This window comes from Pleurodeles waltl, chromosome 4_2 (genome assembly GCF_031143425.1).
Source record: "Pleurodeles waltl isolate 20211129_DDA chromosome 4_2, aPleWal1.hap1.20221129, whole genome shotgun sequence".
Lineage (NCBI taxonomy): Eukaryota > Metazoa > Chordata > Amphibia > Caudata > Salamandridae > Pleurodeles > Pleurodeles waltl.
Genome location: NC_090443.1, coordinates 489,214,199 through 489,225,333, shown reverse-complemented (window position 1 = coordinate 489,225,333; position 11,135 = coordinate 489,214,199). Strand labels below are relative to the sequence as shown.

The 11,135-nt window shown below is 46.4% G+C and overlaps 1 protein-coding gene across 1 annotated transcript in view; it reads left to right on the top strand.

Moving 5' to 3' along the window:
• The first annotated feature begins 473 nt into the window (after positions 1-473).
• The window catches only part of EPOR (erythropoietin receptor), an 87,253-nt gene continuing 76,591 nt past the window's right edge, over positions 474-11,135 (top strand). The window contains exon 1 of the mRNA XM_069231878.1: positions 474-1,496. Coding sequence (XP_069087979.1) covers positions 965-1,496 — 532 coding nt within the window. The 5' untranslated portion in view covers positions 474-964. The remainder of the gene's footprint in view (positions 1,497-11,135) is intronic.

The window sequence follows — 11,135 nt, the reverse complement described above, 5'->3', positions numbered from 1 at the left end:
TACCCGTGCTCTAGATACCAGGGGTAGCAATTACTAGGGACTTACAGGGGTACTAAAGTCTTGTGCCACTTGTAAACAATTAGACATACCTTGTTTTTAAGGAAAGAGCACTGGCACTGAGGTTCGTTTAGCAGGCCTCAATTCACTGGAAGAGTTGACAATCAGCCCTTAGTAGTTCCAAAAGAGGGCAAAATGTGTGTGTGCCTGCAAAGAAACCCAATTTCCTACAAACACCCCAGTATTACTGTTATAAACAAAGAGTGTCATGCAGTTCTGAAGTCTGGGGTCAGAACTTTAGGAGAACAAACACTTCACATTACTTGTACCATTTTTGACTGAACTCTTGCTCACTCGTTCTTATCTCAGCCTCCAGATCCCACACTTTTGGAAGAGTTTCCTCTGAGGCCTTTGCAGGGAGAGGGGGTGACTAAGGGTGCAGGACACGAGTGGGAGGGACTGAGGCACCGAAAGACAGATGAACTTTCATGACGTGCAGGAGCAGGCAGAAGAGCGAGGGGAGACAAGCACACAGGAGCAGGTACACTGGCCGGAGATAGCAGTGGGACCCAGAGACTGACACAGAGACAGCCATCTAGGTAAGCTATCCACAAGGTTAGGCGGAAGAAAAGCCGCGGAAGAGAAAAAAAAGAGAGAAGAAGCTGCCGGAGACGTCTGGGAAACAGGTACCAGGCACACGAGAAGCGACTGAGACATTCCACATATTGACAGGAAGCTGATGAAGGGTCATATCGACTGAAGTCTCTGCCAGGCCTCTCCGTGGACCTTCGATTGCACAGACAGAGTCGACGTGCTGGGGGACTGGCACGCTCTGAGCTTGGCACCCCAGGTCTGAGACAGCCAGAGCATGCATTTCTACGGCCCGGCGCTGTGAGGCACTAGATCGCCACCGAGCACATCTCTGGACAGGTACAGACACAGTGGGTGTCTGGCTCTCGAGAAATGGATGGGCAAGCTTTGCATTTTTCCGGTACTGACAAGGCGAAATATTAACTCTGGAGGACTGAGTGGGGCGGAATGGAAGTCACCGGTGACTACCAAAGTAAGCCTTCAGCCCCCAGGGATTAGGGGAGCCACAGTGCTAGATTTCGTGTACTGGTACAGCAAACAGTCGATCACTGGCACGTTTTTGGCTCAAGGACTGGAAGACGTCTTGGCATGGCACGGTGAGCTCTTGGCGCCAAAGGAAAGAAGTGGAAATGCCAGCGTGTTATACATAAAAAGGAGGACGCCTTTGAAAGTAAAGACTTCACTACACGCGGCCTCGTGGGCAAGGAGTGGCGGCAAAGTGAGAGGTCGAGGCCCAGCAAGCAGTATGGAGCACCACGTGGCGAGGTCCGGTTCACCCTTTCCCTGCGGGGCACTCTTAAGCCTCTTCTGCCTCCTGCTTGGCAGCAGCAGCCAGGGCAGAGCCGAACTGCCCAACACACAGGCACATATCAGGCGGCTGCCACCTGACGACATCTTCCGGAGGAAAGGTACGCGCTGTGGGCGTCTCTAACAAAGTACCCGAGGGAGCGAGGCAGGGGGATATGCGCTCTGAAAAGATGTTATATTAGTCAGTGCTGAAATTTGAAAAAAACACCCCATGGATTCGTAAATTGGGGCTCAGGGCGTGGCAGAGGAAACGGGGTGGGGTCACGAGGGACGGGGCTTAAAATGCGAAGCCTGATAGTGAAGTATACATTTATGTAAAGAAAAAAACTGCTGCAAAGAAGTTGGCAACACTGACCAATGTGACAGTAAATCTGTTCTAGCGCATATCTTTCAGAGTTAAGAAACTTGCTGCAGAGTTATTTGCGTACCCAGCAATGTTGAGGGGATTATACCTACGGTAAAATAACTATAGTGCTTAAGGCAGTTTTGGGAGTTCTGTGTTTTGTCCAGTCAGAGTTTGACTAAAAGTAACATAGAGGGTTAATGTGCCTGCTGCAAAGCACATGGTTTAACATGTAGATAACAGATTTCAGTTGTTTGTAGATAGGTAAGTGGCCCATTGCATTTGACACTTACATCCTTTTGTTACTTCCAGTACATAAGTTGCAATCCTTCTTATACAGCACAGTGATCTATTTGCCGCCATCAAGGAGCTGCAGGCAAAATGTAAGGCATGGGTGTAGATTCTTATTGTTTTTTTCTTTTGTTATTTTGAGATTGCAAAGAAGTGGTACTTTGTCAAGTAATGAAATCTTGTTAGAAGAGGCCACCACAATCACTGCATTACATTTTATATCCTTACTCTGTATTACGCCCGACCATTCATTCTTAACATATAATGTATACAAGTATGGATGATTTGTGATTCCTACCCTTTACAACCCTCATCGTCTTAACTAACATTTCACGTACATTGATTTACTCACTTGTATGATTTATTGTGCATCTGTGTGTGATGGAAAGCATCCTTACACCCTAGGCTGGGATGAGTAGTGCTGTAAAAGAATTGCATTTAAAACAAGCATTTGAAATGCAATGGGTCTCGCGTTTGCTCGAGTTAGAGCTATTAGCGTTGTAAATTCCTAACTGGACTTTTCTTGCCACATAATTCGAAAATTAAAAGTAAAACAGTTGACATAAGCAAGCCCATTCAAATCTCCACAGCTGCCATGAGCGCGAAGGAGAGACACAAGTGGAAAAAGAAGTTCGCTGACAGTCAAACGTATTGGCAAACGTGCAGTTATCCATGTAACAGGGTTGATGCCGAAGGAGGTAACAAAACTGCCCCACGGAGGGATAAACGTAAAGCTATTACCAATGATAACAAAGGATTTTTGAAAGGCACGCCCATGAACAAATGATAGTGATGGGCATGCAGTGGGCATGGTTAAAAGCCCACAGAGATGATAACACGTCAGAGCGCTTGTGCATTCACCCTAAAAATAGAGGGTGCCATTGAAATCATTATTTGTATAAACTCATACACATAGTTAAATCTTGCATTCTTACAGTGCATGCACATCCCTCACATAGGATGTTGAACAAAGTCTTGGGTCAACCGGATCCTAGATCTGGCACAGAAATAGGTGCTAGAACCTGGTGAGGTCCTCCTTCTATCCAGCACTGATGTTAGTGTAATTTTTATGGGATGACTGAATAAATTACATGTCTTTGCTTGCTGTAAGAAGTGATTTGCTTTCCAAGCACTGCAGAGTGCTGGGAGGGCAACGGTCCCTTAGAGTGAAAACCAGGCTTGTACCTATGTTTTAAAAGAGGATGCTGTAAAAAAAAGCAGGGGAAGCTGGAGTCTGGGTACCAGAGTTTGGCCCTTCAAAGGAGAGAACCCTGGCCTTGCATCTGTGACATGTGCCGAGAGGAGTCTGACTGCCACTGTTTGATTTCTAGAGTCTGAGGGCTCTAGGATGCCCTGCCTCTTCTTTGCAAGGGAAGGTAAGTCAGCAGTAGCATCTGCTCTTGTAGAGGGGTGCGCTCTGCATCCCCTTTGTGGAAGGTGCGCAGCAAGTGGGAAGTGACTGTTTCTGAGCCCGCTTAGCAGAGGGCTCTGCCTCCTTTCCCTCAATGGTGAGGAGAGTTGGGCAAAGCCTGGGCTGTTCAGGGCCCTGTCTCTTCAATGAAAGGTCTGAAGTGAGGAGGTTGGGACCTCAGAGGGATTAGGCTCCTTTGTATGTATGTATGCACTGATATTTCTGTAATGAAAACCTAGCTGGAGAGCAACTGAGCAGTTAACAGCAATTGTTAGCCCGAGGAAACGATTTGTGGTAATTTACAGGAAGCAGGTTATATTTAGTTTCTTATTGTGCAGGCAGGTAGTGTTCTTTGTACAGGAGTCTCCAGGTTCTTTCTGAATTACAGGTGGGTTTAGGAAGTTCTGATGTTGATGCAAATGTTGTTCCAGATCCTGGTGGCATAGCTAGAGAAAGCCCGTCAGTATTTTCATTTTTTTTTGTACTTCCCAAGCTCCAATCTGGTGATGTCTTGGGTCCTGGTTTCCCGCTTCAACCTGAGATGGTGATCTTCTCACCTTGGTATGCTGGGGTGTGATCTAAGACGTCCTTGTTGGTGTTCTAATGTGCTTTGAATATAATGCAGACGTGAAGAGGGGATCTGTGTCATACCTTTATGTTGGAGTGACAGGGTCAAAGCTATTCATGCCTTAGGTGAGATGAACTGCAGTGTAGTAGGATGCCTTGCAGGGACGCTAGTCTAGAGGTGGAGAGAGACTGGAAGAGGGGGCAGAAAGTGACTCCGACCACAGGAACTGAATCAAAGCATCACACAATCCAGAATCATGGCGAGAGCTTTTGCACAAGTGGATTTAGGATTTGTCTAGGAACGGGACCTAAACCAATGAATTGACTGTATTATGGAACACACACATAAAACAAAGGCACCCCCTGAACCATAAACTGAAGGTACAGTCACATAATGCAGCCTAGCGAGATTACTTCAGGTTATCCACAGAAACCATCTGTTTGTCAAACATTTTAAACAATTGTTTTGAACAGATCTTAGAGAAAAATGCAAAACAAAACACCAGAGAGCGCCAAAGCTGTTTAGCAGGCTGGTTTGAAGGAGACAAGCTTGCTTGGAGAACCCACGCCCTGAAAGAAGAGGGCTGAGTGAGCTAGATAAGAGTGTGCAAATGTGCGTGTGAGGGAGTGTGTGTTCGAAAATTGATCGAAAACTTTGTAACTACATGAAAGTTGCACACTTTTGGAGCTTGCCTTTCCTGCATCCAACGTAATTATTTTTTGCGACAATTTGTGCTGTATGAATCATTATTTACCATTAACAACCTGCTTCTTGCATAGATATACTTTGCAAAAATGCACGTAACAATGCCAAACCTTCAGCTAAACCTGACTCAGAGATTAAAAGTAAGGTTGACATTGCTCACTTCAAGTTTTATTGTCCCCAAAATTTTACATCAGGTGAAGACCAGTGCAATTCCGTCAGGCAAAGAACACACATTCTGAGTCTGTGCACTACAGTGCGGGGGAAACATGCACAATCAGTACCTTATTGTAGGTTGGAAACTCAGAATGGTGAGCAAATTGCACACTCGCTAATACATTCCTTGCGATACTGGTCTTTAGAAGGCAGACAATATCTCGCTACAAGTGTAACAATTGTAACTTCAGGTAAAATAAAGTAATCTGGGAATGAAGACGGAACCGAGAAACTACAAACTTTGTGTGGCAATAAAACAGAACTTACAAAACTTCGCCACCAGGAAAAAAACAGAATTTAGCATAGGAGTGCCTGTTTTGTGTGTCTGTGTATGTATTTGTTTTTTTCTCTTGAATGAAGTGATGCAGACCATTTTTGTTAAAACCACACTGGAGTGTTGAGGCTGACCACAAACGGCCATGTATTGGATGGGAGTTGGGCATCAAACTCAGTATTTTTTTTTTGCAATTTGGTACTTGTAGTATTTTTTTCCAGTGAAGCAATAGTTCGAAAACCTAGCATGAGGATGAGAAGATTTAGCGGTTCAGACGCAAAAGTGAGAAACTAAGAAATTGACAACAAGAGCGAGTGAACGCTTATTTCCCGCCAGCCCCGGCCATCTTGTGCGTCAGTACCCTCCGCCGTGAGACGATTACCCTGAAAGAGGGACAGAACGTACTTCAGCCTTCTTATCTCAGAGCAGCATGTGCTGTGGAAGAAGATAGTGTGTGTGTGTGTGTGCGCGCGCGTGTGGGTGGGTTAGCGCATATTGTGCTCCAATGGAATGGTGAGTGTGCCCCTCACCCTACTCCCCCTCCCGCTTGGCTCATGCCTACTGCAACCTAGATGCAGCAGGCTGCCACAATGATCCTCCACAGATGTCCATTTGTGTCATTTGTAGAGCTTGCAGTACAAGGCAGGGCTTGTCTCGTTGTAACTGAAATAAGGAGTCTAGGCAGCAGCGCGGGCATTCTTCTATAGTATCTTCGTGAATTTGCTAAAAATGCTAGACGTGGAGCATCCGTCCGAAGCTCTGGTGTTTTTAAGCATGTAGATGGGTAGTCTGCTAGAAAAACACAGACGTGGATGTTTCATTTTAAGCTCTGGTGTTCTAGGTGTGCACGCAGGTGATTTGTTGCAAACACCCGGAGTGACACTTCTTTCTAACACTTTAGAGTTCATAGGTATGCACGAGATGGACTTGCTGGAAATTATAGTTTGTGGAGACATGATCTGCAGCCTTTTTGTTCTTGCCTGCGGTGTACTTGACAGAAACATTAAGGCGGTCATGCGGTTACCACCGAATGACCGCCCCGCGGTCAAAAGACCACGGCGGCCATTCCAACTTTCCTGCTGGGCCGGCGGGCGACCGCCAAAAGGCCGTCCACCGGCCCAGCGGGAAAGCCCCTGCAACGAGGAAGCCGGCTCCGAATGGAGCCGGCGGAGTTGCAGGGGTGCGACGGGTGCAGTGGCACCCGTCGCGATTTTCACTGTCTGCTAAGCAGACAGTGAAAATCTGTATGGGGCCCTGTGAGGGGGCCCCTGCACTGCCAGTGTCATGGGCAGTGCAGGGGCCCCCAGGGGCCCCACGACACCCGTTCCCGCCATCCTGGTTCTGGCGGTGAAGACCGCCAGAAACAGGCTGGCGGGAAGGGGGTCGGAATCCCCATGGCGGCGCTGGGTTCCCTGGGCCAGGGGAAAACCGGCGGGAAACCGCCGGTTTCCCTTTTCTGACCGCGGCTTTACCGCCGCGGTCAGAATAGCCCAGGAAGCACCGCCAGCCTGTTGGCGGTGCTTCCGCTGCCCTCCGCCCTGGCGGTCATGGACCGCCAGGGTCGGAATGACCCCCTAGGTGTCGTTTTTTGTCTGAAGCTTTGGTGTTCTTATGTAAGTGTGCAGCGACCTTCCTAGAAACATCAGATGGGTTGGTTCCACCGGAAGCTCAGGTGTTCTTAGGTATGTACGTAATATTCTTGTTAGAAATTTCAAATGTCGGAGGCTTCGTTGTGAACAAGCATTTCTGTGATGTACTTGGTAGAAACGACAGAAGTGCAGGTTTGGTATGAAGTTGTGTTATTGTTAGATATGTGTGCGGTGGACGTGTTAGGAATGGCAGGTAATGATAAGTATGGTTTTGTCCGAAGCTCTGGTGCTCTGTGTGCAGGGGGCTTGCCAGAAGCATTAGTTGTGGAGGTATCATCTGAAGCTCTGATATTTTGGATATGTGTGCATACCTAAGAACACTAAGGTTCTGACAAAACTTCTAGACGTGGCATTAACAGCAAGCACATGCAGTGTATTTACTAGAAACAACAGGTGTAGGGTGCCCAATCGTTATTTGCCCAGTGAACTTGCTAGTAACACCGAGGGGCATATTTACAAGCTATTGTACCACCTTGCATCACCCTGGTGCGATTTTATTTTTATGCTAAGGGGGCTGCTAAGGTGGCCTTTTTCCTGCATCAGATTTACAAATCGGTGCAATGCTTGCATTCTGCCACTTTGCGCCCCCTTGCGCCACATTATTCCTGCGTCAGGCATAATGTATGCAAGGGGGGCGTTCCCACACAAGGAGGGCCGAAAAAAAGGTTCAGTGAAATTTACAAGATTTTTCCGTCATTCCGTCATTTTTAACGTCTGCCCAAGGCAGCCATTAAACTGGCACACCCATAGTAACCTATGGCCCTCCCAGTGCTTTGCTGCACTAGCGTCAACATTTTTGATGTTAGGGCAGAAAAGCGCCATAATAGAGTCACCATTTTTTATGCTATTGTGCTAATGACCGCCATGGTGCACCCTATTATAAATATGGCGCCACCATGGTGTTGTTTGGTGTTGTTTGGTGTTGTTTGGTGTTGGTAGGAGTACGCAAGAAAAGTGGCATATCAGGTCTGATGATCCACTTTCTTTGAAATCTGCCCCCAAGTGTAGAGGTCCTGTCTGGGGGCTGGCATAGTGCCATTTTAACTCTACTAGAACAGTGTCCCTTCTTTTGCTGAATGGACCCCACTTTGTTGATCAAGCAGAGGCTATCAGTTGTTGGTTCATATGAAAGTTTTGACCCTAAACCTGTTTTAGAGGTATAGCCTGTTGTGTGAATGATCCATAGTTTGAATGTGGTTTTCTGTGGGTAGCCCTGAAGATTTTTGAGTTGGAGGTGATATGATCCTATTTTCTTATTTTTGTTATCAGTCTGGCTAGGACATACCATGTTGTTCTGAAAGAGCAGGGCTGGTGTGCCACCATGCCTATAAAAACGTGTTGTTGGTGTCTTATCTAGGAGCATGAAAGCAGCTTAAGGATTGGACGCAGAGCAGGCTGGGAGCCTGTGCCTATAGTGGAGGAGAGGAGCGGAGAGGCACAAAAAAAAAAAAATATGTTTTTGTTTCCATCCCCCCCACGCTACGCTGCCCTCCCTTTTTCCCTCCTGCAAACCGCTACTGATGATTAGCTTGTAAAGCAGCTTGAAGGTGTAGCGCAGCAGAGGCCACTCAGCCTTCTGTGGTCTTTGAAGGTGCAAAACAAAGTTTTATAATGTGACTGACTCCCTTTAGAGGAGGGAGAGAGAAAAAACGTTTTTAGTACGCTTTTTATTCTAATCAAATTTTTTTAATGCTAATATGGCCCAACAAGGCTGCACCATATTTACAAAGTGGTGCAATGCATACATTGTGCCACTTTGTAACCCTTTGCACTACATTATGCCTGTGCCAGGCATAATGCATGCAAAGGGGGTGTTCTTCTATTAGGTGGGGGCGAAAAAGTGGCACAAAGAAATCTCAGAGATTTCTTTATGTCATTTTTCCCGGCACTTTTAATGCCCGCTCAGAGAAGGCGTTAAAAGGTGGCCCCCACTGGTTTCAATCGGCCTCTGGGTGCTTCGCAGGATTAGCGTTAGCTAATCCTGCAAAGTGCTGAATTAGGGTAAAAAATTCTGATGCTCGTTCCCTAACTACTGCCATGGTGCTCCATATATTAAATATGGCGCACACACGGTGGCATTAGGAGAGTGCTCAGGGGCGCAAGAAAAGTGGCGCTACACTAGGTGCAGGGCCACTTTTCATAAATTTGCCCCTAAGTGTATAGGTATAGAATGAGTACACATGTAAACATAGAGCATCAGAGGCCCAAAGGGTAAGGGGATAATACAAGGAGAGTGCACTGGTGTAACGAAACTTGTGGGGGCCCCCCTGCAAAGTACATGGAGGTGCCCCCTCCAGACAATCTCAAGTGCTCTCAGTGCAAGGTATTGTGCTGAGGGGACCCCCTTGAGCTCTGGGGGCCCCTCCGCACTGCAGGGACAGCGGGGGCCTTTGTTACCCCACTGGGAGATTGGATGGATTACAGGAGGTATCAGGTCAAGAGGTGTTGTATAACTTTCCTGAACGTCAATAGAATGGAGGACCCAGACACATAGGCAGTATGTTGCAGATGATGTAGGCATAACAGGAAAATTATTTGTTTTCCTCCTGTGCCTATGGGATCGGTTGTGGTCTGAGAGCATCCGTTTTTCAGCTTAGTAGTTAGGTTTGCTGTTGTAGAAGGACTTGTGAATAACAGTATTGTTTAGTAGTGTTTTTAGATAGTTTCATACCTTATCCAGTGCTCAATTTGTAAATAAAAAAGGTGCCGGTGCCCAAAGCCCTCCTCTTAAACACGCGGCTGCTGCAATTAAATGTGTGAACATTGAATACCGAGGCGGCGTAATCCTGAAGCCATCTCGGGCCTCTTCAATCCATATAAAACCCAGGGGTCTGGGCAGTTTCTCCAGCCCAGCTGTTCCACACATTCGGTCTGGAGAAACTTAGGTGCGCATGTGTGTTTGGCTGGCCTAAGACGGCTGGCCAAACACACATTCGCACTTAGGTGCACTCTTTCTTCCTCCCACTCCCCTCACCCCACTCCCATGGCCCAGCCCCTCCCTTCACATGCTGCTGGCTGAGCCAGCAGCTGAAAGATAAAACAATAAAGAAATATTGTTTAATTTTTCAGATCCTGGCTTATCCAGGGGAGCGAGGCACCTTTGCCATTACAAAGGAGCCACCCCTGGCAGCACTGCCAGTACAGTGAGCCTGTCATAAGTGGCCATTTAGTGATGATAACAGTAATTCTGCAGAAAGAATGGTGTTATCTCATTAAAACCTTTATGACAAAAGCATCACCTCTTGTATTGAACTTGTTGGGAGTGTGGGGGCCAATGCAACTTCTGGCAAGTCCCCAAGGCTCGGTCAAACGTTCTAGAGTTGTTGAGGAGGTGCACAGCTGTATTTAAATCCACAGTAATGCGTGGATGTCCACAATACCATGCATTGCCATAATCTAACATGGAGGTGACAAGGCATTGGCCACACAGGCTCATAAACGTTCAGAAAGGAAAGGCACACTTTTCTTAAAAATCGTAATTTGTTACTGGCAAGTGAAAACACCACTTTAATCTGAGATGAAAAGCAAAGACTCTTATCACTCTAGAAAGCAAGGCACCAAACTCATCCACGGGAATTGGAGCAATCCCCAGATAGGCTGGGCAAAGAGCGGGGGACCAGGAAGAATTATGTCTCAACGTCAGAACCTCTGTTTTAGAGACATTCTCTCTCAAGAATGACTATTTATCCAATACAGATTAGCTAACAAACACTATTTAATTACATTGAATGTTGATGGAGAAATGACCAAATCTCACAATGATTAGAGTTTGGAGTGTTACCTGCGAAACAGACAACTCTGAAGCTAAAAGCCTTGATGACATGAACAATGGGAACAATGAACAATGAGGAACAACATGCTCAGTCAAGAAAGACTTTTATAAACAAGGAGGGGTTGCTACACATTGGGTTCTACCAGACAGAAAGGATGCAAACCAGAACCCAGCTCTTCCTTGCAAAACCAACTCTTGAACGCATGACCAGGATTCAAGTAGTCTCACAGCAGACAGATCAAGCATTATCAGGCATTGGATCATTTATAGATTTACATGCTCGAATCAGAATAGAAAGCAGCAGCCATGCCATGATCCCTACAGGTAAGAACAATGCATACAGAGTAACCATTAAATGGATTTGATGAAAGAAAAGAGGCCTATTTTATTGGAAAATATGACATAAGACCGCATGGCCCTTTGCAGATTCCTTCAAAGAATTTATATCTATGTCTCATAAAAGTGTTGCAACTCTTCCATGTTGCCACTCAGGAGCTGTTCAACAGAGAAACTA